Below are 27,597 nucleotides of genomic sequence, written 5' to 3'. Positions count from 1 at the left end.
CTGGCCTTTTCTCTTTTGCAGCCGACGCTTTGTCCCGGGCACCCCCCTCCGGGTCTCGGGTCCGGCACTTCCGGTGAGCCTCTGGGGCGTACCGGCTTGGCGCAGCGGCGGCGGCGGCTAGGAGAGCGGTCGGTGGGGTTCCTTCGTTGCATTGCCCGAGAGAAGCGGAGTCTGCGAGGTGGTGTCCATCATGGTAAGCGCTGACGGGCAGCGGGCGGGGGCTGGGGCCTTGGCCCGGGGCTTGAGGTAGGGCCCGGCGGGGCGGGGCGGGGCGGCGGCGGAGGTGCCGAGTCACCCGGGCCCGAGTCCGGCCTGCCGGCTCATGGGCCGCACCGGGCACAAGCAGGACCCTTGACCACTAACCGCCTGTGGTCGCGTCCGCCGGTCCTGAACGTGGCTCGCATTCCGTCTCAGCCGGACTTGCCCTCCTTCACGAAAGAAAGGGAGGTTTGTGTTCATTCACGGGTTTACCAAGTGCTGGACGCGCAACAGGTTTCCAGAAACCCAAAGTTAGTTGCAAGGTTGCTGGGGATGGGAACAGAATCAGGCGCTCCCCGGGGAGAATCCGTAGCGGGCATTCCCACTGTTGGGGGACACCCAGCTCTTGCCCCAGTTCCGTGAGCTCCGTGCCTACAGGTTCGTGCCTTCGGATCTGTACAGCGGTGTTGTGTTCGGTAATGATAACGATGGAAGCTAATACCTGCTGGTACATTTCCTGTTACACAGCTTTTAACACCTGTACTCCCTCATCACGCCTTATTTCTTTTACTGTGCCTAATTTATAAATTAAAAAAAATTTTTTTTTGAGACAGAGTCTTGCTCTGTTGCCCAGGCTGGAGTGCAGTCGCACGATCTCGGCTCGCTACAACCTCCGCCTCCTGGGTTCAAGCGATTCTTCTGCCTCAGCCTCCTGAGTAGCTGGGATTACAGGCGTGTACCACCACGCCCGGCTAATTTTTGTATTTTTAGTAGAGAGGGGGTTTCACTATGTTGGCCAGGCTGGTCTCAAACTCCTGACCTCAGGTAATCCACCTGCCTCTGCCTCCCAAAGTGCTGGGATTATAGGCGTGAGCCACCACACCCAGCCTATAAATTAAACTTTATTGTAGATATCTATAAGAAAAAAACATAGTATATATAGGTTTTGGTATTATCTGTGGTTTCAGGCGTCCACTGGGGATGTTGGAATGTATACATACCCCTGTGGATATGGGGGGGTGGTGGGAGGAATACTGTACTTTGAGAAAACCTTCAAATTGATACATGTTTGCTAAGCCTCATCTTAGTCTACAGTTTAAGATCTAGGATCTTTTTAATGGCATCATGTTTTAGCTTTGCTTGTTGCTGTAAGAAAGCATCACAACATAGTGTGACATGTACCTACTTTGTGCTGTGAGAGCACACTGGAGGGGCACTAGACCTCACCCTCAGCAGAGCAAGAGAGGCTTCCTGGGGAAAGAAAGGATGGTAATTGGAACCCAGGGGAAGGGGTGCAACCACTGGGTACCTGTTCTTCCTGCTGCCTGGAATGTCTTTCCCTATTTTTTGCCTGGCTCCCTCTCATAGCATTCAGGTCTTTGTGCAGAGTCCCTTCCCAACCACCTATTTAAAATAGCATTCCCAGGAGCCCTGTGTCTACTTACCTTGCTGCTTGTCTTCAGAACTGCCAGACACACATGTGTGTGTGTCCCTTGCTTCGAGTGTATATCTCTCTTGCTTTGAGTGTCATTTTCACCAGGACAGGGTGGTATCTATTTCACCACAGAGTCGTATCTATTTTGTTAGTGGACAGACATCACTAGAGTGGTGCTTCCCTTGTGCTCATGTCAGAGCTTGGGAGACAGTAGGCACTCAATAAAGAGATGTTTCAATTAACAAATATTGTTTAGATTAATGATAATAGGAAAAATGTTCAAGGCAGAGGAACTAGCCCAGGCAAGAGTCTGTGGGGCTGTCAATACAAGTCTCTGAGGTATGCAAGAGGTTGGGCCTTGATCCTGAGGATGAAGATGGGAGCACAGCCCTGAAAAAGGTTCAGGACGGGCTTGGCATGGCCTGTTTTGTGTTTAGTAAGATTACATTGAAGATTTCAGTACATTGTGTTCTCTGACAATGTTTAGTAGCATTAATTACTCTGACATGTTTTGGCTTTTGACATGAAGAAATGTACCTTTGTTTTAATACTTGTTTCTCTTTCCTCCTTCCAGTTCTCTTTCAACATGTTCGACCACCCGATTCCCAGGGTCTTCCAAAACCGCTTCTCCACACAGTACCGCTGCTTCTCTGTGTCCATGCTAGCAGGGCCTAATGACAGGTCAGATGTGGAGAAAGGAGGGAAGAGTATGTGCTTGTTTTTATTTGAATAGTAACTTTTCCTGCCCTAAGTCTGCAATGCTGTAGCCTTCAACAGTACTTACTTTGCATGTGGGAGTCAGAAGCTAGTGTTACTGTGAAAATGGTGCTGGGATTTATCCCAGAATTGCTCTGTTGGGGTGGGGTGCTAATTATGGTTAGGTTTATGGCTGATAACCATTCAGTTCCCAAAATAAATTACATCAAGTAAGATTCTTTATGAAAGATCACTGGGACATTCTGGCTACCCTAAAAACAGTTTAAGGCTTTTTGTTAGATATAAAGAAACTGCATCTTGCCTTTGGTCTGTCCTTTTTATTTTTATTTTTTAATATTTCTTAAATGTTCTTTCCACAGTAATTATGCCGCCCTCAGCCCTGGACCAACTCAGTAAGTATCTTCTGAGTGACTTAAGAACTTAGATAATGTAAATATGGACACCAAGAGTCAGCATGGGCTCCTCAGTACATCCAGACATCAGTGCTCTTTGTCAACATCTGGTTGTGAATTGTCCCTGGAGGGCATGCGCTGGGCTGGGAGAACCTGGGTCACAGGTACCTAGGACGAGGCCAGGGCCCCTGAACCTCAGCTTCATCACTGCCCTGGGTGCTTCAGGTTCCTCCTCTGTGAAGGGGGTTCCCTTCGCCTTCCTGATCACCACCTCCACCCACTCCCCAACTTTTCTCAGTATTCTGTCAGGATTAAATGAAGGTACAAGTATCAAGTGCTTTGCACAGTGTCAGGGCAGCTGATGCCATTGGCTGGGCTCACTAGATTTTTTTCCTAAAGGAAGAATTGGTCAGCTCACAAGAGGGCGCTGTGAAGCAGGTTCCTTATCCCCTCACCAAACATCTTTACTGAGCTACAGACCCCCATTTCTTTTCATTTATTTATTTATTTATTTATTTATTTATTTATTTATTTATTTATTTATTTATTTATTTTGAGACAGAGTTTTGCTCTTAGCGCCCAGGCTGGAGTGCAGTGGCACAATCTGGGCTCACTGCAACCTCTGCCTCCCAGGTTCAAGTGATCCTCCTGCCTCAGCCTCCCAAGTAGCTGGGATTACAGGCACCCACCACCACGCCAGGCTAATTTTTTGTATTTTTAGTAGAGACGGGGTTTCACCATGTTGGGCAGGCTGGTCTTGAACTCCTGACCTCAGGTGATCCGCCTTCCTCGGCCTCCCAAAGTGCCGGGATTATAAGCGTGAACCACCATGCCCTGCCCAGACCCCCATTTCTAATCTCCAGTGCACCAATGCATCCTCAGCGTGTCAAAAACTGAGCTATTGTCTTCCATCCAGAAGCCACTCCTCTTGCTGGGCTCCTGCCTCTTAGCAGGAGTGAGATAGGCCCACAGGGGTGGTAAGAGTGGCCACATTCTTCCTCCCTTTTCTCTGACCCCTTATCCCACGAGAGCAACCTGGAAACCCATGCCCTAGCCCCATACTACACAGGCACAGAAAATCCCAATCATGGACAACCCAATCAAGGATGCAGTCATTGCCTTCCAGACTTAAGAGTGTTTCTGGTGTGTATTCTTCCTGTGTGAGCCAGGAGACTGGGGCTGGCCAGGAGGACAGGTTCATGCTTGGTGTTGGGGGCCTCTGGTGGCAGCAAGCAGAGAACAGATGCTGGCTGTGGTGTGACTCACCTCAGGCTCTTTGCCCAGCCTGACTCCACAGTAGCAACTTGACCTCTCTGAACCTCAATGTCCTCTTCTTTGACTGGGGATATCTACAGTGTCTGTGCATCAGAAGTAGGTTGTCTGCGACAACCTAAGCTATCCGATTCCAACTACAAGGTGGAGGTAGCCCCTGAGCCAGCACCAGCTGCGGCTATACCCAGTGGAGGCCTCAGCTCAACCAGTAGGTCAACAGATCTATGGAGTTCACAGTTATCACGAAGACCCTGTCATTACAGAGGAGAGAACAGGCTCCCTAAAAAGGTCTTTCTTTCAAGTTATGCTGACCCAGGAGCCAGACACCAGCTGTGACCCTTGGCACAGGTGTCCAGAAGAGACTCAGGGGCTGGGTCATTGAGGTGTAGCTCAGATCAGTGTTGTTCAAATCTTTTAAGTGATGGGAGAAACTCTTTCTGTCTAAATCTTACAGGAAGTCCTCTAATTCATAAAATGAGGTTCTCTGCTCTTTTTGGAGGAAGTGAGGGAGTACAGAGGGACTGGGAGCCCCAGGGCACTGGGAGCCTTTAAGTCACAAAATGCAGTTTGCGAGTCAGTGGACTGAGGGACATTGGAGTCTCTTTCACTTGCAACAATCTCAGACCCTTGGCTGGGCCCAGTCCAGTTTACTGTGGACCAGCTGTAGGTCAGCTCCATGGCTCTGCAGCTGAGAGGTGGACCGGGACAGAAGTCCTGGCCCCTTTACTGCCAGTGTGAGAGTCACCCTTGGTGATAGGAGGGAGTGCCCACCCCTACTGTACCTCCATGCTACTCCCAGAGGTTCTCTGTAGCTTCCTGCCCAAGCTTTTAACTTGATTTGCTTTATTAGAATTTTTAGGGAGATCTCAAATGGAATCTGCGTTACTTCCTAACACTAAGTGTGATTTTTGTTGGAATATTTGCCTAAACTAACAAGCTAAATTCTGCTTTGATGGTTGAATCCCTGGACTTAAGCCAGCAGCCTTGGTTTGAATCCTAGCATCACCACTTGTGTGCTGTGAGGTCTTGGGTGTGTTACTTAACCTGTGGGCCTTAGTTTCCCCATAGATAGAAGGGGATAATGATAGTACCTACCTGACTGTTCTGGGAAGACTGGACAAGGGCCTTACACATGGCAGACACCATCACTACCATCAGTTCCTTTTCGGTCCTCTCCCCTGGGGCCCTGTGTCTCCTGGGTTTTCCTGCCTCTTTTTGCCAGCCCCTCCTTTATGTGCCTGTGCACCTCTTGGGTCAGCATGTCACCAGTCCAGCTTACTTGCCTCTGGCCCTGCTTTCAGCCCACACCTCAAGGTCCACCAAAGAGAGGGGGCGTCCTATGTCATGACCCTGCTGAGAACCCACACTGCCCGCTGGGCCCAGGCCCTAGGTTCTACCCCGTGTGTTGCCCCTCCCCTTCCCAACCACTCCCACACCTGTCCCCGGCCTGTCTTGCCTAATTGTCCACCATTTCTGAACTGCCTGGGCTCCTCTTCCCTTCTATGCCTTTGCTCAGGCTGCCACCTCTGCCTGGATTTCCTCCCAGGTCTGCCCGCCCAGTGCCCAGCCGAAATAACTCGGCCCCAGGAGCCTAGCCCAGTAGCTCTGCCCCCTCCTGCCAGCTCTTCCCACAGCACCTGCAGCATCTGGTTGTGGTTGTTTTCTTTGTTGGAAGGTTTCTACCTTCAAACTAGAAACCTTTGAAGGTCGGGATTTTGTCCAGGGCATGGTGGGCACTGAAATTATTTATGAATAAATGAATGAACACATCACTTTTTAAAATGTCGACTTCAGAAAATCATAAGTCTATGCCAGTGCTGTGTTACCAAGTTGCCAGGTTCCTCCTTGAGCCATGCACTGTGCTCTCACAGAGGGGGATTCATCTGCCAGAGGAGTGTGGGGTTGCGGGCAGGGTTGTGGGGAGGCTCCTTCTATGGGAAGGCATGGGCCGAACAGGTGTCCCTTCATAGAAGTTGTGCCTCATAGTCTCTCTCTTATTTTCAGGCCGACTTAACATTACCTATCCCATGCTGTTCAAACTGACCAATAAGAATTCGGACCGCATGACGCATTGTGGCGTGCTGGAGTTTGTGGCTGATGAGGGCATCTGCTACCTCCCACACTGGGTGAGTGGGGCTGCCAGGGTCTCTAGAGAGCAGCCACTTAGGCAGAGACATCCCCTGCACTCGAGAGTCCTGGCCCTAGAGCAGGTGGCCCAGCCTACTCCTCCTGCTCAGTGTCTTAGCCTGACCTGACCCAGCGAGAGAGAAGGGATCCAGAGCAGTGCACTGTGCCTTATGCGGGCTGGTGGGCTCTGGACGCACCTGTGGGCCACTGTGCTGTGGGAGCGGCCTTTTCTTTGATAGTTGCGCAGCTGGTTGTCCAGAAACCACAGCTGAACTGTTCATCTGTGATTTGCTGGGTGAGGCTTTTAAAAAATAATGGAGCAACAGTATTTTTTAGGTGGTCTAGTAAGTAGGGTGTTTGAGGTTTTTATGCTTTTCCCCTACTTTTAGTAGTCTGTCACAGCATACATGTTTTCAGTTACCTCTGACTTAGTCTCCCAAATCTCTCAACTGAGCTGCCATAGGAGTGACGTCTTTCTCCTTACAAGCAGGCTCTCTTTGGAAAGTTGACTTGAAGGATGTCATTGCAGATCTGAGCTGGGATATCCAGGGCATGTGAGCCACCAGAGCCTGCCCTCAAGGCTGTACCCCTCAGAGAAGTGAGCAGAACTGTGCCAGTGCTGTAGGGAGGAGTCTGCAGCAGTGAGAGTTCCACACAGGTAGCTGTGGTCCACTTGGCTCCTTCTTCTCCTCACTCTCCCCAGCTCTGGCACATTAGGGAAGTTAACAAAGGGACCTGCTTGTCCTTCTATTTGTGCTTGGATTACATCAGGCTTATTGAGTGACCCTGCAGTGAGCTGTGGGCTGGGAACTCTCAGGAGTGCTTGCTTGGCTGACACCAGGGAGGTGGTCTGAAGCACAGCCCACCTCTCCTACTGATGCCCTATCATGGTGGCCGCCAGACATTCAGAAGGGATGGCCTTAACTAATATTTTCTGAGATTAAATATGAATTGAAATTCTGGCCAGGTTCGGTGGCTCACGCTGTAATCCCAGCCCTTCGGAAGGCCGAAGTAGGCAGATCACTTGAGGTCAGGAGTTCGAGACTAGCCTGGCCAACATGGTGAAACCCCGTCTTTACTAAAAATACAAAGACTAGCCGGGCATGGTGGCACATGCCTGTAGTCCTAGCTACTTGGGAGACTGAGGCAAGAGAATGGCTTAAACCCAGGAGGCTTAGGTTGCAGTGAGCCGAGATCACACCATTGCACTCCAGCCTGGGCGACACAGCGAGACTCCATCTCAAAAAAAAAAAAAAAAAAAAAAGAATATGAATCAAAATTCTGAAGGTCCCTTTCCTCCTGTAGCTGGTGACCTTGCCCATGCTGCCATGGTAGTGGCGTCCTCTTCAGCCTGGGTCCCAGGGTCCTTCCCAAGGTGTTGGCCTGGCCAGTGTCTCCCCGACAAGAGCCCTGCACTCCCATTGCACCTCCTAGTGCCTGGCCTTCCCATGCTGCCTCCTCACCTCAGCTGACCAGCCCTGCCCACCCTGGCCTGTGGGGGGCTTCTATGCCTCAAAGCCCAGATTGGCTCACCTGCCCTCCCCAGTATTTGCTGCTCAGCCCCTTGCTATTCTTGTGTTTGTCTGCAGGTGCCCCCAAGGGCCTGAGGCTGTGTTCTGCTCATCCGGTAGAACACCTGGTCACTGAAGCCACTCTAGGTAGCTGAAGTGTCAGGCAGTAACTACTTCCCCAGTCCCTTCTGTGGCTCACCTATAAGAGGAGGTGGTGATGCTGGGGATACACTGTACCTCGAAGGTTCTCCTTTAACCCATAGACTTGAAGTTTGGGTAGCCTCTTGTCCAAACTGTTGGACTGCTTTAGACCAGGAAACTAATTGAATCCCTTTCTCCCCTGGAAAGCCTCTTTAGGTAGCCTGGAGCTGGTTTGGGGTGTGAAGCCATCAGGCCACCTCTTCCCCTGAGCTAGCCTTCCAGCTCCTGGCATGGGCAGACGGGTGACAGGTATCCCCCATCTGCTGTCTTGGAGGGCGTGTGAGCCAGTGCTTTTTCTGGGCTGGCTGGTGGACTCCATCCCACCCATGCTCCGAAGCTTCTTCAGGACAAGCCAGCCTGGAATAGGTACTGGCCTTTTTCCTTGTAGCCAAGGCTTTGTCTGCTGCCCTAGATCCGAGCCCTGGACTAGCTGCTTGTGACATGTGGGTACTCGGCTGCCCGTTGTGCTGTATGCTCTAAAATGCTGCATGGGGAGGGCCAGGCTTCAGCTCCTCCTGCCTGCTTAGTGCTCTCAGGCCTCTTCCAGCAGCCCATTTCTCACCTCAAGCCCTAGTCTGACCTCTCTGCCTCTCCTCCTCACATCACCTATGGCAGTGTCCTGCCTCTGGCTGAGGAAGCCACCCCCGATCCCTGGCCAGACATCCCTCAGGCTTGCGATTGCAGCCCAGTATCCTTCCCCTCGCTGACAGATTTCCCACAAAAATCTACCCAGGGACAGTGCGCCTGGCCTGCGGCTGGCTAACTGAGCCTTAGAATACTTCCTGTTAGAACATCACTCCTGGGGATGCCAGACCCCAGTTACCAAGGCCAGTCACCTCTGCATCCTTCTGTGCCTGCCTGTGGCATCTGGTAGAGTGACCACCCTCTATTTCTGCCCTTACTAGCCTGACAAGCAGCTGTCAGCGTGAGTGCATGGGGTCCTCTGCAAGCCTGTCCGCAGGGCCCACCACTCAGGCTTCACTCATGGCCTAGGCACAGCCTCCCAGGCACAGCCTTGGCCTCAGCATGCCTCTCCCTCCTCATGAGCTCCCTCTCATTTGTGACACAGCCCTCAGCCCCCTTTTCCCTTGGCTGTTAAAGTCACCTTCTCACTGCCACTCCCGATGAAACATTCTTGAAGGGATGTGATACCTGGGATTTGCTTCAGGGCATCTAGTGTGGCTTGGGACTGGGTGTGAGGTAGTGCTGATCGATGGACTGAGCCACGATGTGAGCACTGTCGAACTGTCAGGGCTGGGTGCGTGGGAGCTCTCCTCTACGGCTCTTTCTACTCGTGTATATGTCTGACACTCCTTTTAAGACGGTTCCAAGTAAGACAAGCAAAATTTCATTGCAAGAGACATAGAGCCTCTGACCTGAGTCTGGACTCCCTGCACACCCAGTACTCACGGGCATTGTTTATCTCTTTCCATCTCACTTCTCAGCCGTCGTCTACCTGGCTGGGTTATTTAATAGAGACATGTGGAGGCTTTGTCAGATTTTTATAACCTCCATGGCAGAGACCTCTGGGGTCTTGTCACCATCTTGCAGCCCTAGCTGTGGTGGGCCATTCCATTGCCAGGTCAGCCTTGCCTTGTGCTGCTTTTGTCCTACCTCAGGTGCAGCCCTACTTGCTGCAGGGCCTTATAAGTTGCTTGTGGGACAGCTTGGAAGTACGGTGAGTGACTGTTCCAGGAAAATGCTCTGCCCCTGGGAAGCCTGGAGCTAGTGAGTAATCTGGGCGGCCCTGCAGAGATGCGTTCACACTGTGAGCTTTACAGCTTCAGTAGCACCCCTTTATTGGCCTTCTTCCTTCCACATCACTTGAATTTTCCCTCCTTCCTGACATAGTATCACGAATTACTTATCTTGCCTCAGGTTCCTCTTCCAAGGACCCAAGTAAGACAGGCCTGCCCAGTGTATAGGGAGCAGTGGTTGTGGAGGCTACTTCATCTCTAGGAGTCTCATGTAACCTCTTCTTCCTTTCAGATGATGCAGAACTTACTCTTGGAAGAAGGCGGCCTGGTCCAGGTGGAGAGCGTCAACCTTCAAGTGGCCACCTACTCCAAATTCCAACCTCAGAGCCCTGACTTCTTGGACATCACCAACCCCAAAGCCGTGTATCTTTTTCAAATAAGCAGAGTTCTTTTAGACAAAGGAGAGTGTGCTGGTGGTTGTTAAACATCATGTACTGTACTGAATCTGTGTCTGCTTTGGGGATAACACATTTGTGATTCAAGTTGTGATTTGAGAATAATGGGGTTCAGCTAGCACATCTGCGTGGCCCTGGCCAAGTGCACTGGGTGCTGTCTGGGCCACCTCTGTCACTTTCCAGACATTTCCTGGAGACCACAATGAAGCCCTTCTTTCAATTGGTCTGTGTTACCTGGCACAAAGCCAGGATGCACAGTATGTCCAGTGGAAGGAGGGAGCAGCTCATCTGCCTTCAGCTCCAGCCCCTTCTGTGGCTCCCTAGTACCTCCGCCCAGCGGTGCACTGGCCTGTCAACCTCACTGCATGCCAGCCTGAGAGCTGATTCACTCCAGGCCAATAGGTAGCAATGACTGCAGTTTCTATGTCACCAAGCAGAAAGCAAAGGTATCAGGTTTTCGTGGATTCTTTATGTTCACCTCTGAACTTAAGCCAGGTGTATGTGTTGACAGAATCAGGAAGTAGGCAGTGCAGGTACGGGACGGTGCTGTGTGCACCAATCAAGATCTCTAGCTCCATGGCCCTGATTTCTCCTGTTAAGATCATGGCATAAGAGTGGCCACTCCATTCTACTTCTTTTTTTTTTTAAATTTTTTTTTAATGCATACTTGAAAAAACAAACAGTTGAACAACACAGACAGAAAGTTAAGAAAAGCTGCCTCCCTTCCCAGTAGCCCTCTCTCCAGATGTTTTCTTAGGAGCAAGGCGCTGCTGGTTGTGTTCTGGATGCATATGGGCCGTGTATATTCTTTGCTGCCCATGTTCTGGACACGATGGCCTTGTTGAGCCTCCTGTCCCACAGGCAGAGGGATGTCCTATGGGAAGAGCTAGTTAACTTGTCCATCAGAGCTCTAACCTAGACATGCTTGTTTGGCTGTCAGTGACCAGGAATGGGCCATGCCCATTTTCTCAGGGTTTTTACATGTGTTGCAATGCACACTTTTTTTTTGAGACGGAGTCTCACTCTGTTGCTCAGGTTGGAGTGCAGTGGCACAGTCTCAGCTCACTGCAAACTCTGCCTCCCAGATTCAAGTGATTCTCCTGCCTCAGCCTCCTGAGTAGCTGGGATTACAGGTGTGCACCACCACGCCCGGCTAATTTTTGTATTTTTAGTAGAGATGGAGTTTCACCATGTTGCCTAAGCTGGTCTCAAACTCCTGACCTCAGGTGCTCCACCTGCCTCAGCCTCCCAAAGTGCTGGGATGACGTGCATGAGCCACTGCGCCCTGCCCCAATGCAGACTTACCAGGTTGATCTCAGATGCTGTTTTTGTCAGCACGATTAACTTGTTAGTGTGTGGAGAAAGGGCGTCACTTCCATCAGTTGAGAGCCTGGTGTTTTCTGGTCCGGCTGAGGTCTGGATGAAAGCAGTCTTGGCGCTGAGCAGAGAAAGTGGGAAGCTGGTGTTGCAGCAGGTGCCAGAGTACGCAGAGGCCATATGGGGAGCCAGCCCTGCCCGCAGAGGCCTCGTGTTCTCAGCCTGAGGGCTCTGGCTCTGCTCCTCCAGCTGCTGCAGTGGAAGTCAGAGAAGATTCCCTGGCAGGGTCACTAGAGGAGTGGAGGGAAGGGCACTCTGTACCGTGGCACTTCATGTGTGGGAGCAAAGAAAGCATCCACCACATAAGGCACTTTTCACAAAGTTGCTCTGGTTCTGGAAAGCTGTTTGACCAAGTGAGGTGAACCTAGATAGCCTCACCCTTTCATCCTCAAGTTAGACTCTCACAGTGGCAGGCTCTGGAGCCACGTTTCATGTGACTTTTTTATGTAAAGTAATTCAGCAAATTGATGAGGAAGACATGGTTAAAATATGCCACCTGAATAGACATTTCCTTGTGTGGGCATTTGGATTCTACAGTTTTACTGTTATAAAAAGTATTTTCTGGTTTATTTAAATTTTTATTAACTAAAGTTATCAGCTCAAAAGATAGAAACAACAAAAGTATAAATGAAAGCATCTTTGATTTTGAGGAACTTTTGAGAGGACCTATCTGACTCATTAAATCTTTTTTGTTCTTTTGTACTCCCATAGGATTTTTTTAAATCCCATGGTATAATTTGTATACAATAAAATGCACACAGTTCAGCCAGTTTGAAAATGTATACACCCATGTAACCAGAACATTTCCATGTTCCCAAAAGGTCCTTTTCTGCCAGTACCCACCTGATCCCCTGGCCTGGAAACCTCTCAGCTACCTCCCATCCTCATAGATCTGTCTTTCTCAGGGTTCTATGTGGATGGAATCTCACTGCCTTTTTGTGGTTGGTTATTTCCCCTTCCCCCAGCTTGGCATTTGTGAGATTCATCCATATTATTGCATATTAGGAGTTCCATCCTTCTTTATTGCCAAGTAGTACTTCATTGTATTAAAGCTTCGTGTTTGAAGTACCATCATGATATAGTCTCTGCCTACCAGTAATCATCTAACCCCTCATGGAAACTTGTTTCAGATTAAGGTATCCATCTTGCCATGTTGCCTTGACAGTGTGTCTGCAGATTAGAAAACGCACTTAGGAACTTTGCCTGTCTGACCACCGGGGATGTGATTGCCATCAACTATAATGAAAAGGTGAGCCCAGTTCATGCAGGTCATGCCTGACAAGAGCCACCTGCAGTGTCCATTCTAATGTTTGAATGGGGCTTCTTTTTAAGCAGCGTATGCTTGGATCTTATCACCTAATTACTGCCTACTGTTTGGTTATTAAGTTTTCCCGGGTTCATATTTAGAGCCCTAATTCATTTGGTAACTCTGTTTTGAGGATAGATTGCATTTACAGGGGAACATTGATAGACTTATTAGTCATACCTCTGTGTACCTTGGTGGCAAGGCTGCTGGTTCTGTCTTGGTTTGAAAGGTCCCCACTGCACCTCTAATCTGAGCTAAACCCTTTGCGGGGCTGTGGAGACACAATAACAACCCTGCTGGGTCCTTGTCCTTGGGATCCCTGCACCACAGAAGCTGACAGGCCCTTCAGTGGGGCCAAGTGCTGTGTGGCATCTGAGAAGCAGAGCCTGGCTCTGCCTTAGGGCAACACCTCCTAGGCTCACCTCTCCTCCTGGGAGCACACATCCTCCTCCACCTCCTCCTGTTTTCTTCAGCTTCCGTTTTCACTTAGCAGCTTCTCTAGGCTTGACCTTTCTGACACAAGTCTCTCAGGTCTGAATGCCTCTGTTTTCATCCCTGATTTTATGCTGTTTAGGTGTCTGGATCTAGACAATTTAACTGTAAAGTGAAATGACAGGACTTACTCCAAAATTCAAGAAAGCATTCACTTTCCTATTACCTATGGGAACATGCCTGCAGGAGGATGTAATAGTTGGCAATCCTGCCATCAGGCTGTCCCACCACAGGCATGGAGCACAGTAATATAGGTGCCCCTGTTCACTGTGACTGTTGACAATTGACCCTCCCACAGAGCTGTTGCCAGAGCTAGCCTTAGTGTTCAGGAGTGACCACAGCCTGGCTTGGCTGGGCTTTCCCTGAAGCTAGCACTTAGCTCCTTCACAGCACTCTCTGGTCCCTTCAGGGACTGGGCCTTCACAGCTGTGTCACAGCTGCCTGTGGTTTAGCCAGTTACTCCCTTGGTGTCAGTGCAGGGATCCAGCTTATTCTCTGGCAGTTTCTTCGTATTTGAGGCATCTGACCTTATTTTTCAGTTTTGTGGGTTTCGAATCACACTTTCTTTTTTCCTTTTAATAAACTGAGAAATAATCTTGTTCCCTTTAGCTTTGTAGAGAACATTTTAGGTATCGTTTACCTTAACTGAATACTCTAAGCTTTTATAATTAATTACAGGCAGTTTAATGTTATTGTTTTTAATGTTAAGGTAGTAATACTAAATGTAACTCCTAAACTGATGATAAAGGATAGTACTGATACTTTGCACTGTAAGGGAGGGTACATTATATAGAGTATATGTAAAATTGAAACACAGGTTTGAACTTCCACTTTTAGAAGTAGATACTCTAATGGGCCCTTCTGATTAATGTACTGTTGTGCTTATAGAGAATTTTAAAGACTCTAAGCTGGGTTGCCCTGAGGGCAGATGGCCATATCAGTGCTCTAGTGGGAGATCTGAATCAGAGATCAGGATTGAACTGGAACCCTTAAAAGCAGTAAAATAGACACAGAGGTGGGTGTTGTCATTGTCTCAGGAGAAATAAACACAGATCCTCTCTGGAAAAAGCACTCCAGTTTAGTTAAGTCTTTGGGATTGCTGTCAATTGAACAAGCAAAGAACGCATAATTAAACCACACCAAAGCAGAGACAGTAAAAATTAGATCCCTAAGGAAATCGGCATTAGAATTTCTAGATACAAATGTAAAATAATTAGATATAAAATGTTCAAAGATATTTTTAAAAATGGAATTATAATAGCGAGCAACAAAAGGCTATCAAAAATAACCAGAAAGATTTGAAAAACAAAACGTTAAACAACAGCTATAAAAGAGTTAATGGAAGATGAATCTGAAGAAATAACAGAATTTCACACAGAGGAGCAAGGGGATGGAACATACGAGAGCTTGAGATGTTGAAGACACTGAGAAAGTCAAACATGCTCATTGCAATCCCAGTAGGAAAGAATGGAGGAATTGCAATAATCTGAAGAGATGGTAACTGAAATTGATTTAGAATTGGTGGTCTGCCCATCACTACAGGAAATTTATAATGTATAACAAACAGAATAAGCTACAGGTAGAAAATACCAAATACAGAGAGGTAAGCAGGGAGAAAACACAGTACCTTCAGAAGAACAGCAAGTAGCAGGTGTTTGAATAGCAACAGTTACAGCCAGTATCAAGTAACTATCATCAAAATCTTCCTTAAAGAATAAGGGCAAAGTAAAAATATTTTCAGATGAACCAAATCTGAGAGAGGTTATTTACCAATGGAATTTTAAAAGCATGTACTTTAGGAATAAGCATTATCCTAGAAGGAAAGCAAGAAGGAGTAGGGAATAAATAAACTGGCAAATATGAATCCAGGGTAAATGTTGCCATATAAAGCAGTAATAATGTTTAATGTGTGAAGCTTAAAAAATGACATCTAAAATGTTGGAAAAGAGTAAGTCTTTAGACTTACTCTCTTTTTTTTTTTTTTTGAGAGAGTCTCTCTTTGTCTCACCCTGGCTGGAGTGCAGTGGCGCAATCTTGGTTCACTGCAGCTACCACCTCCTGGGTTCGAGTGATTCTCCTGTCTCATCTCAGCCACCTGAGTAGCTGGGACTACAGGCATGTGCTACCACATACGGCTAATTTTGTATTTTTAGTAGAGACGAGGTTTCACCATATTGGCCAGGCTGGTCTCGAACTCCTGACCTCAGGTGATCCATCAGCCTCAGCCTCCCAAAGTGCTGGGATTATAGATGTGAGCCACCGCGCTCGGCCTAGACTTACTCTCTTGAGAGAGTTGTTTAGAATTAAAGTGTTCTCTGTTTACAGTTCAATAAAGTTAATAAAAAAGATAGCTGAAGCTGGGTGTGGTAGCTCACACCTGTAATTCCAGCAATTTGGGAGGCTGAGGTGGGCGGATCACTTAAGTCCAGGAGTTTGAGACCAGACTGGGCAACATGGCAAAACCCCATCTCGACAAAAAATACAAAAATTAGCTGGGCATGGTGGCATGCACCTGTAGTCCCAGCTACTCGGGAGGCTGAAGTGGGAGGATCACTTGAGTCTGGGAGGCAGAAGTTACAAGTGAACAGTGACCGTGCCACTGCACTCCAGCCTAGGTGATAAAGCGAGACCTTGCCTCAAACAAAAAAAAAGCAAACCCTGAAAAGTCTACATACATATTGAATGTTTAAAAACATAAATAGATAAAGCAAATATCTTGAAAGATAAAACTGTGAAAACTTTTATACTAAGAAATGAGCCAACTTATTTGACACTGATAAATTATTTCTTAGAGAAAAGTGTAATTGAAGTTTGACTAAAGAAAAAAAAAACAGCCTAAATAATTGTATAGCCAGTCAAGTAATTCAATCAGAAAAATCTTAATCCAGGAAACCCAGGCCCAGATGGTTATATATGCAAATTCTTCCTCACACGCAAGAAATAAATTGCTCTTGGATATTCTAAAAATAGAGAAAGAAAATATTCCCCAACTCATTCTCTGAGGTCAGTATAGCCTTGATCACCAAAACCACACAAGGATAGGAGAAAGGTAAACTACAGATCATTGTCACTTGATACAGATACATAGACTGTAGATAAAATATTGACAAAAGAATCTGGTCATATATATAAGGAAGATTCTATATGGCAGCTGAGTGTAATAAAGCTCCAGTAGTTAAGATGCCATATGGCATTGGTTCTGGAATAGACAAGTAGGCCAGTGGAACAAAGCTTTATATACAAAGAATCTTGGTCCACCACTGAGGCAGCATTGATGTCACCAGGCAAAGGAGATAACTGGGGTTGGGGAATCTGGGATATTGACTATTCCTAAGATGAAAAAACAAATTGAGTTCCTAACTCACACCATAGTCAAAAATAAATTGCAGATGAATGGGTAAATAATATGTGGTATACACATACAATGTAATATTATTCAACATTAAAAAGGAAGGGAATTCTGACACATGCTACCACATGGATGAACATTGTGCTCAGTGAAATAAACCAGATGCAGACAGACAAATACTGCATTCCGCTTACATGAGTACTTAGAGTAGTCAAATTCATGGGAGACAGAAAGTAGAATCACCTGGACACCATGGCTCACACCTGGCATCCCAGCACTTTGGGAGGCGAAGGTTGGAGGATTGTTTGAGCCCGGGAGTTTGAGAGTAGCCTGGGTAACATAGTGTGATCCTGTCACTACAAAAAATTAATGCAAAAATTTTAAAATTAGCTGGGCGTGGTGGCATGTGCCTAGTTACAGCTATTCAGGAGGCTGAGGCGGGAAGATCAGTTAAGTCTGCAGTGAGCCAGGGTCATGGCACTGCACTCCAGCCTGGGGGACAGAGCAAGACCCTGCCTCAAGGAAAAAAAAAAAAAGAAAGAATGGTGGTTGCCAGGGCCTCGAGGAAGCAGAATCAAAAGTGAATGTTTAGAAATGTATGGTAATTTGGCATTGTCATAACCTCCACACACATGGCCACAGAACCAGTCCTTGTCCTGGTGAGCTCTGGGCGTCTGGTGTGTGTTGTGTCTTGCTTCTGTGCAGGAGGACCCCATGGCAGTCCAGCAGACTGCACGTTTTTAAAAACTAGGTCTTCCCAGGTAGTTTGAGGAGCACCAACCTAGAAAATTGGTCCCATGGTTTAAAAAAAAAAGTGTTTAATATTATGCCAGTACATAAAAGTAAATGGAAATGTCACAGGAATATTTATCCTTACTAAATGCAATACATTCTGGTACTTCTAGAGTACTATCTTCCAATTCTTTCCTTTTCAATTCTGCTTGCAGCCCTGTTGGTTTTATGACCCACTGATTGGTTGTGGCCTGCAATTTGAAAACGTGAAAACGGTAGAGAAGCATGAGCCAAGCCCTAGGAGACATGTTTGAATGTTTATAGTAGTGTCATTAACATAGCAAAATGATTGGAAACAGGCCGGATGCTCAGTGGATAAGTGGTAGTATATCCACACAATGACAGATCCTTTTTTTTATTCCTTGTCTATTCAATAATTATGACACTTTTAAAAGTAGATTTGGCCCTGCTTAGGTTTTTTTTTTAAGTGGTGGTACTATCCAGACTTTTTAAAATGGTTGTAAAAGCAGGACATACTGGCTGGGCGTGGTGGCTCACGCCTGTAATCCTAGCACTTTGGGAGGCTGAGGCGGGTGGATCACAAGGTCAGGAGTTCAAGGCCAGCCTGGCCAACATAGTGAAACCCCATCTCTACCAAAAACACAAAAATTAGCTGGGTGTGGTGGCACGCACCTGTAGTCCCAGTTACTTGGGAGGCTGAGGCAAGAGAATCACTTGAACCCGGGAGGCGGAGGTTGCAGTGAGCCGAGACTGCACCATAGCACTCCAGCTTGGGCGCCAGAGCGAGCCTCCATCTCTTAAAAAAAACAAAACAAAACAAAAAAGCAAGACAGACTTTAGATAAAAGCAAAGAACCTGAAATGATGCAGGAAAAAGTAGATAGGGCCACTTTTAATTTCTATGCTTCTGTAGTTTTTTTTTTTTGTTGTTAGATGGAGTCTCACTCTGTTGCCCAGGCTGGAGTACAGTGGCACGATCTCAGCTTACTGCAAGCTCCACCTCCTGGGTTTACACCATTCTCCTGCCTCAGCCTCCTGAATAGCTAGGACTACAGGCACCTGCCACCACTCCCAGCTAATTTTTTGTATTTTTTAGTAGAGACGGGGTTTCACCATGTTAGCCAGGATGGTCTTGTTCGCCTGACCTCGTGATCTGCCCTCCTCGGCCTCCCAAAATGCTGGGATTACAGGCGTGAGCCACCACGCAAGTCCCTGCTTCTGGACATTTTTTATGTGCATTTTTTACATATGTGAGGTCATCTTAGACACAGGCAACATGACTGGTTTTAAAATTATTTTCCTGTTGGCTGCGTAGCATACCATTGTATAACTATAAATTTATATATGAAGAAATATAATTCAGCTGCATCTTGAGGATACAGACAGTCCCTGACTATGGTTCTACCTAGAATTTTTCAACTTTATTATGATGCAAACATGATACACATTCAGTAAAAACCATACTTTGAATACCTATACAACCATTCTGCTTTTGATTTTCAGTACAGTATTCAATAAATTACATGAGTTATTCAACATTTTATTATAAAATAAGCTTTACAGTAGATGATTTTGCCCAACTGTAGGCTAATGTATGTGTTCTGAGAATGGTTAAGGCAGGCTGCACTATGATGTTTGGTAGGTTAGGAATATTAATACATTTTTAACTTATGATAAGTTTATGGGACTTGGTTCCATCGTTAAGTCAAGGAGCATCTGTACAGTGGTATTAGTGACATTGGTATGAGCATTCTTAGGATTTTCTCATTGGGTATAGCTAGTTATTTACTTAGAATAAATTTCGAAGGCCGAGTGCGGTGGCTTACGTCTGTAATCCCAGTTCTTTGTATGGCCGAGGTGGGTGGATCACCTGAGGTCAGGAGTTCGAGACCAGCCTGGCCAACATGGTGAAACCCCATCTCTACAACAATACAAAAATTAGCCAGGTGTGGTGGCGCATGCCTATAGTCCCAGCTACTAGGGAGGCTGAGGCAGGAGAAGTGCTTGAATCCTGGAGGCAGAGGTTGCAGTGAGCCGAGATTGCACCACTGCACTCCAGCCTGGGCGACAGAGCGAGATTCTGTCCAAAAATAAATAAATAAAATAAATATTAAAGTTCCAGAAGTGAACTTTCTGGGTTAAAGGTTGTTAGTGTCTTTTGCAGTTAGCTGTATAACTACCTTGTCTAACTTGAACCACATCTGGGGAACAGCATCTCTTCAGCGATGGGCACAGGGCAGCCTGTCCCTTATGGCAGGGTTGTCACAGCAAGAAGTGCAGCTGTAGGTTGTGTCATGGGCATGAATGCTGTGTCATTCGCAGGAGCCAGTAGAGCCACAGTAACATGGACAGCGACAGCTCCAGTGCTGCCAGGAAACCATCCAACTGATTTCTGTGTTTGCCCCACAGATCTACGAACTGCGTGTGATGGAGACCAAACCCGACAAGGCAGTGTCCATCATTGAGTGTGACATGAACGTGAGTGGCTCTGTCCAGTTACAGTGAGCCTGGGCCCTGGGAGGATGGGCAGTTGGTGACCACTGCAGCCCAGGGTGTCAGGAGGGCATCAAACAGCCCCTGGGACTCTGGGTAAAGAGAAAGAAGATGCTGTCAGAACATCATGAGGAGACTGTGACCTTGTGATCTATCTCAGGGCCAGTTGGGGCAACAGAGTTTGCTGCCAGTGCTGCCATGGTTAGCTCTGACCCGCTGAGGAGTGAATATTCTTTTTTATTTTTTTTTTGAGACGGAGTTTCACTCCTGTTGCCCAGGCTGGAGTGCAGTGGTGCGATCTTGGCTCACTACAACCTCCACCTCCCAGGTTCAAGCGATTCTCCTGCCTCAGCCTCCCGAGTAGCTGGGATCACAGGCATGTGCCACCATGCCCGGCTAGTTTTTTATTTTAGTAGAGATGGGGTTTTACCATGTTGGCCAAGCTGGTCTCAAACTCCTGACCTCAGGTAATCCACCCGCCTTGGCCTCCCAAAGTGCTGAGATTACAGGCGTGGGCCACTGCGCCTGGCCGAGGAGTGAATATGCTTAAGAGGTAAGGAAGTGTACTGAACCTTCTGAGTAGGAATGAAATGCTGATGCACACAGCATCCTGGTTGTATTACTAGGGAATACTGCTAAGCAAAAAAGGCCAATCCCAAAAAGTTACTTCATTATATAACATCCTCAAAGTGACAACTTTAGAAATGGAAGATAGACTAGTAGTTGCCAGGGCTTAGGACTGGTGGAGGGGGCTGGGAGACAGCTGGGTATGGTTATAAAAAGACAACACGGGCAATCCTAGTGGTGGTGAAACTGTTCTACATCTCAACTGTGGTGGATACATGCCCTACACAGTGATTACATTGTGTGGAACTAAAGATACGCATGAACAAAAACGTAAAACTGGGGAAATCTGAATAACAGCAGTGGGTTGTGCCAGTGTTGATATCCTGGCAGCAATACTTTACTGTAATTTTGTAAGATGCTACCATCGGGAAAACTGGGCAAGTGTACAAGGCATCTTCGTATTATTTCTTAAAACTGCATGTGAATCTACAGTTGTCTCAATTAAAAACAAAAAAGATAAGGAAGCCAAGGGTGACCATGTCTCAATATTTTACTTTTAAAATCCTGGAAACACAGGTGGACTTTGATGCTCCCCTGGGCTACAAAGAACCCGAAAGACAAGTCCAGCATGAAGAGTCGACAGTAAGTGTTATCCCCAGTGTCCTCTGCTGTCCTGCTGCATGCTGCTTTTGAGTTCCTGGCAGTGGCTCGTGGGTGGCCTCTGCTGGTGTTGGTGTAGTCATATCCTCTGCATCCCTTCCAGCCATGCTTCCGGGGGACATCCTAGCCGGGGGTGGGGGTGAGAGGGAAGCTGAGTGTCCCCGCTGAGGATCTTACCTGTTTTTCTTTTTCATTGTCAGGAAGGTGAAGCCGACCACAGTGGCTATGCTGGAGAGCTGGGCTTCCGCGTGAGTACCAGACCACTTGACTTACATTGCTGTGCCCTCTGCTTCTTGAAATTAGAGCACTCACTCAAGGTGTTCTCCATGATGCTCGATGGACATCAGCAGGGGCTAGGCCTCTGGGTACCTGTGCACATGCAAATCTGCTGCTTGCTGAGTTACCAAACCCTTTTGTATCCACTCTCTCCTGGAATCTTCCCAACAGCCCCATAAGGCAGCCCAGATTTTTAAGAATTTCTAACCTACCGAAGAGTTTAAATAGTACAGTACACATATACTCTTCCCTTAGGTTCACCAAAAGTTACCACATTTGCTTTCTCTCTCTTGTAAATCATGTTTCCTTTTTTCTTTGCCTGTACCATGTAGGTTGCAAACATGACCCTTAGCATAACCACTGGCAAGGCTCCATGGGAAACAGGTGGAGGTGGCTCATGTGTGGGCACTGAGGTAGCAGGAGGTGCCAGGAAGCAGCAAAGAGGGCAGAATGATGGGAAGCTGAGCTATGGGGCAGTCACAACAGTAGCCTTAGCCCACCCATAGAGCTTGGACTGGGTGGCCCTGCAGAGGCCGGGATCAGGCATTTTAACCCAACACTGACTGCTGGCTACCCTTGGCCAAGTGGCTCTCTTCAGCTCATGGCCACCCCCTGAGGAACAGGGCAGAGTTCTTAGCTGTCAGCACCCCAGCAGTTGAGGAGTCAGGGCTTCAGTCCTGAAGGGGTCTGCACAGCACCCCCAGCTCACATCGCTGCAGTGATCTCTAAGCAAAGGACATACCGTCCTCACACTTGGGCTCATTATATGACTCACCTACTTCCTGTCTAGGCTTTCTCTGGATCTGGCAATAGACTGGATGGAAAGAAGAAAGGGGTAGAGCCCAGCCCCTCCCCAATCAAGCCTGGAGATATTAAAAGGTATGTCTGTCCTGGCTCTCCTCCAGGACAGGAGGAGGATCTGTGCCAGCCCCCTGGGGTCGGGCAGCCTCACCCCAGTTCTGGAGACAAAGCCTGGGTCAGTAGTCTCCCAAGGGACGAAAACCCTTAGCTGCTCTCCTTGGTGGGGTGGAGCACAACATGTCCCTCCTTCCACAGTGCCACCCCCAGTACCACTGTGGTCCAGCCTCTCTCCATACCTCGCCATACCTCCAATTCAGCCTCTTCTTGCCCCCACTGGCTTTCCTAAGATGCGCGTCTGATCAGATCTGTCTCTTACTCAAAACCTTTCTGGTCCCTATTTGGTGATCTGCCTATTTTCCTGTTTTGTGACTTTGAGTTATTAATCAGGTCACATTATCTCAGTTCCCCCTGAAAGTTCCCTGAGGAGCTACCTCAGATGTGCTTCTGTTGCTGGGTCCAGGGACCCACAGCAGACCCTTCCTCTGGTGGCCATCATGGCAGGGGCAGGGCTGAGGTGTGTTAGTTGTCTGTTGTGTGTGTGAAATCAGAATACTGGAGTGAGAGTCTAGCCACCTCAGAGGGTTCTGTGAAGCTCAGGACAGTGAGAGTGAGGGCTTCCCAATCCTTCAGATGACCCCTCTCCATAGACAGGTACAGAGTCTAAAGCCCCTGGCCCTATACCCAATGTTGATACCAAACCAAGAAGTCAGTTACTTTCTGCTTCCCTCCTGGGAGGATGCCAGGAAGCACCAAAGGGCCCAGGTGGGGTGCAGCAGCATCTTTTCTGCATTCCTCTTGACTGTCAAAAATGATTTTTAGTCCTTTTTTCCTGGAAATAACATTTCTGTGTCTCTCTGTCTCTTCTTACAGAGGAATTCCCAATTATGAATTTAAACTTGGTAAGATAACTTTCATCAGAAATTCACGTCCCCTTGTCAAAAAGGTTGAAGAGGTGAGTGTATTTCCTTGTATTTCCTTGGTTGGTAGATTTATTTGCTAGTGATGACTGAAGTTCTTGGCATTCCGAGTAGGGGTGCGTAATGGTCTGTTTCCAAGCTGCTGGTAAAGACATACCCGAGACTGGGCAATTTACAAAAGAAAGAGGTTTAATGGACTTACAGTTCACATGGCTGGGGAGGCCTCACAATCATGGCAGAAGGCAAGGAGGAGCAAGTCACATCTTACATGGATGGTAGCAGGCAGAGAAAAAGCTGGTGCAGGGAAACACCTCCTTATAAAACCATCAGATCTCATGAGACTTATTCACTATCACGATAACAGCACGGAAAAGACCTGCCCTCATGACTCAGTTACCTCCCACCGACTCAGTTACCTCCCACCTGGTCCCTCCCACAACACGGAATTCAAGATGAGATTTGGGTGGGGACGCAGCCAAACCACATCAGGGTGTCATGTTTTCCCTTTCCTAGGGTCCCTCTGCTCCCTGGTGTCCTGTTTTTTTATGTAGAGCTGGTGTGGGATGTGTGAAACAGAAGACTTGCAGCATGGGGGTCAGGAGCTCTGTCTTGCTCTAGAGCTGACTCCAGGCTCTGTTATCACAGAACTGTGTGCCCTGGATGGGCTTCCTCTTCCAACAGAGACCTTGAACTTCAAATATAGGCAGCACCTTCTAGTGGAGCAGGGTGGTGGTGGGACAGAGGAAGGCAAGGGCTGAGCATCCTGTAGACATGGGCACTTTGTGGGAGTGTGGCCAGGCCTGGCAGCAACTGGAATGCAGTCACCTCTGTGTGATAAGGATTTCTACAACACCAGTGCTTCAGACCCATGGCTCTCCTGGTTCCTTTTCTCAAAGGATTGGACCCTTGAGGATCCAGGAGTAGGGCAGAGGGCAGATGTACTGAGCCACCCATTCAGGACCAGCTGCTACATGGGACCCATCCCGATTACTGAACTCCTCTCTAGCACTTGGGGTGGTTGGGGACAGAGACCACTGTGAAGTCTGCACACCTGGTCCTACTCACAACCACTTCTGGGCTCAATGTTCAAGTTGAAACAGCATTGGGCATTGGGACCTTTCAGGCTCAGAGGAGCAAATATAGTGGCCAGTCAGACCTCACCCTCCAGCTCCTCCTTCAGGCACCATCCAGGCTTCACCAGCTACAGGCTGCCTTTCTCACTAAAAGCCAGTGCCTGACTCAGACCTAAGACCTCAGCATGGGACGTCCCCCAGGCTGACTGTGACCTGATTGTTGCAAATTTACAGAAGGCGGGGGAGGCCAGTGGGCACAGCAGGCCTGTTTGACATAAATATGTATTTAAGAAGTATATGTTTAAAGATGGGATTGAAGACATATTTAGCTCTACTCCATCCTGCAACCCCACTAAGGCTGTGGCTAAAGGTCATGAGGTAAGAAAGACACTGGAAGAGGAGGCAACTACAAAGCTTCGGAAGCCCCAGGTACCTTAGTAGACCATAGAAAGCCTAGAAGTAGTTCTGTGTAGATTGTAGAATTCTCAAAAGGCACCTCTAGAAATGAGGGACTAAAGACAGAATTCTGTTACTAAGCAGTTAGAGCTGCATTACCCTCCCTCCCCCACCCCTGAAGGCTGGAGGCTTGACTCCAGTAGGTCTCTAGACTACTACTTCTGAAGTGAAGGCCACAGTCAGAAAGCTTCCCATTCCAACACCTAAATAATAGAGGATTTGTGGGAAGAACAGCCACAGAAACCAAAGGAGCAGAAATCATCAGGGAAATAGTTTCCCCAAAGATGGGCACAAGTTTACAGATTTGAAGGGCCCACTGAGTTCCAGCAAAATGAATGAAAATAGCCCCACTTTGAGGCAAAGAAAGATCCTAAAGCTTCTGGAGAGAGAACAGAGGTATCACCATGGATCAAGGACCTCATCAGCCAAGCGCCATGGTTCACACCTGTAATCCCAACACTTGGGGAGGCTGATGTGGGAAGATCATTTGAGCCCAGGAGTTTGAGACCAGCCTGGGCAATATAGGGAGACTCTGTCTCTACAGAAAAATTTAAAAATTAGCCAAGCATGGTAGCACACACCTGTAGTCCCAGCTACTTTGATGCTGAGTTGGGAGCATCACTTGAGCCTGGGAAGTGGAGGCTGCTATGAGCTGAGATCACACCACCGCACTCCAGCCTGGTTAACAGTAAGACCCTATCTCCCAAAAAGAGGGACATCATCTTAGCAGGACACACAGGAAACTAGAAGATAGTGGAGCAATATACTCAAAATTCTGAGGGGAAATTTTTTCCAACCTAAAATTCTGTACCAACTCTTAGGAGCTGGATTGTGTCCCTCCAGTGTTTCTGTGTTGAAGCCCTGGATTGTGTCCCTCCAGTGTTTCTGTGTTGAAGCCCTGGATTGTGTCCCTCCAGTGTTTATGTGTTGAAGCCCTAACCCCCAGTAACTCAGATAGCGCCATTTAAAGAAGCAATTAAGTTAAAATAAGACCATTAGAGTTGGCCCTAATTCAATCTGGTGTCCTTTTAAGAAGAGGAAATTTGGACATAGGAAGGGCCATGTGAGGACACAGCAAGAAGGCAGCCATCTGCAAGCCAAGGAAAAGGGCGTCAGAGGAAACCAAACCTGCTGACACCTTGATCCTGCACTTCTAGCCTCCAAAACTATGAAGAATAAATTTCTGTTGTTTGAGCCACCCTATCTTTGGCATTTTACATGGCAGCCCTAGCAGACTAACATACCAACCAGCCTATCAATGAAATATGAGACTAGAAAAAAGGAACTCACAAGAAGATAATCCTCATGCATCTTTTCTCAGGAAGCTCCTAGAAGGTGTCCCTCACTAAAATGAAGGAATAAGGTAGAAATAAGAAAGTCATAGAATCCAGGAAATAAGGAGCCCCCACTAACATGTACGGCACCTAGAGAAAGGCCAGTCCAGGTGCGGCAGGGCGAAGGCCCAGGAGACACAGGTTTGTCAAAACAGATGAACTCCATGCAATGCAGGCTGTGATTGAATATATAAAGAAGCCAAACACAGCTATTGACACCAGGATAAATGGAAGGCTGTGTGGCAAAGGAAGACTAAATGCAGCTGTGACTCAAATTTACATGAATGTTACCACATAAATGCTAAACGGTGCTCTATTGCAGGTATAACATGCTACAGTTGGCCGGGCGCGGTGGCTCACGCTTGTAATCCCAGCACTTTGGGAGGCCGAGGCGGGCGGATCACGAGGTCAGGAGATCGAGACCACAGTGAAACCCCGTCTCTACTAAACATACAAAAAAAAAAAATTAGCCGGGCGTCGTGGCGGGCGCCTGTAGTCCCAGCTACTAGCTGAGGCAGGAGAATGGCATGAACCCGGGAGGCGGAGCTTGCAGTGAGCCGAGATTGCGCCACTGCACTCCAGCCTGGGTGACAGAGCGAGACTCTGTCTCAAAAAAAAAAAAAAAAAAAAACAACATGCTACAGTTAGTGGGAAGCCAGGTGCAGGGATGTGTGTTGAACATTCCAGAATCCTCTTCTTCCTAGGGAAAAGTTGAGATAATGCCTCAGACTGACTAGCAATAAAAGCATGTGAAAAAAAATATGTGCAGTTTTCAAAGGCTTGGGAAAAAACAATCCCTCTTTCTGCTGATGGAAGGATAGCTTAGTGGAATGTTTCTGAGGGCTGGTTGGTCTCTATATGTTAAAAGCATTAAAAGTGTGTACACACTTTGACCCAGGAATTTGAGGTCTAAAAAAAATCAGAGCTGTGTGCAAATACATTAAGCTGCTTACCACAGCAATGTCCACTGGTAGAAAACTGGCCCTCCTATGTGTTGGAATTTTTTTTTACAGAATTCATTTCTGTAGCCTTGGGAGTATACTAGACAGGAAGTTTATTGGCATGAGACTTCAGAATTAAGTGGGAAAACAATTCTTTAAGCATGTACAGAAAAGTGACCTGAAATGTTTTTGGGTGATGAACTTACAGATTTTTGTTTGTTTGTTTGTTTGTTTTTGAGGCAGGGTCTTGCTCTGTTGCTCTGCCATCCAGGCTGGAGTACAGTGGCACAATCATAGCTCACTATGGCCCTGGCTCAAACCATCCTCCCATCTCAGCCTCCCAAGTAGCTGGGACCATAGGCACATACCACACGGAGCTATTTTTGGTAGAAATGGGATCTCACTATGTTGCCCAGGCTGGTCTTGAACTCCTGGGCTCAAGCGATCCTCCCACCTTGGCCTCCCAAAGTGCTGGGATTACAGGTGTCAGCTACCATGTCCAGCCTGAGATATTTCTTATGAGTAATGTGGATGGTACGTGAGTCCATAGAGTAAGGCATTTATTGTAAACCTCCAGGGAGTTTCTGAAAATAGTATCTTCTCTTCACACCTAGGATGAAGCTGGAGGCAGATTCGTCGCTTTCTCTGGAGAAGGACAGTCGTTGCGTAAAAAGGGAAGAAAGCCCTAAGTGAGGACTGTTGGCTGATTGGAAAATAATAAAAGAATCATTTGCAACA

The 27,597-nt window shown here is 47.5% G+C and overlaps 1 protein-coding gene across 3 annotated transcripts; it reads left to right on the top strand.

Moving 5' to 3' along the window:
* Nucleotides 1–2: 2 nt before the first annotated feature.
* On the top strand, nucleotides 3–27,597 carry UFD1 (ubiquitin recognition factor in ER associated degradation 1). Of its 3 annotated transcripts, none has more exons than XM_032139697.2 (12): nucleotides 3–193; nucleotides 2,208–2,314; nucleotides 2,710–2,742; nucleotides 6,019–6,140; nucleotides 9,843–9,973; nucleotides 12,559–12,631; nucleotides 19,691–19,759; nucleotides 20,918–20,983; nucleotides 21,202–21,249; nucleotides 22,068–22,156; nucleotides 23,009–23,090; nucleotides 27,474–27,597. In XM_032139697.2, the coding sequence occupies exons 2-12, from the start codon at nucleotides 2,308–2,310 to the stop codon at nucleotides 27,546–27,548; spliced, it is 795 nt and encodes a 264-aa protein (XP_031995588.1). In that variant the 5' UTR covers nucleotides 3–193; nucleotides 2,208–2,307; the 3' UTR covers nucleotides 27,549–27,597. The 3 variants fall into 3 exon arrangements, with proteins under 3 accessions (XP_031995588.1, XP_031995587.1, XP_058287313.1); XM_032139696.2 differs by having other exon boundaries at nucleotides 4–193; nucleotides 2,208–2,340; XM_058431330.1 differs by lacking the exon at nucleotides 3–193 and adding an exon at nucleotides 302–447 and having other exon boundaries at nucleotides 2,208–2,340.

This window comes from Hylobates moloch, unplaced genomic scaffold, assembly GCF_009828535.3.
Source record: "Hylobates moloch isolate HMO894 unplaced genomic scaffold, HMol_V3 SCAFFOLD_19, whole genome shotgun sequence".
Lineage (NCBI taxonomy): Eukaryota > Metazoa > Chordata > Mammalia > Primates > Hylobatidae > Hylobates > Hylobates moloch.
This window is presented reverse-complemented; position numbering and strand designations above follow the sequence as displayed.

What these genes read in the sequence shown, in the direction of transcription:
- UFD1 (XM_032139696.2), top strand. An exon ending in CTGGAGAGCTGGGCTTCCGC is followed by an intron (nt 21,250 to 22,067) that starts GTGAGTACCAGA and finishes CTTCCTGTCTAG; the next exon opens with GCTTTCTCTGGATCTGGCAA. An exon ending in AAGCCTGGAGATATTAAAAG is followed by an intron (nt 22,157 to 23,008) that starts GTATGTCTGTCC and finishes CTCTTCTTACAG; the next exon opens with AGGAATTCCCAATTATGAAT.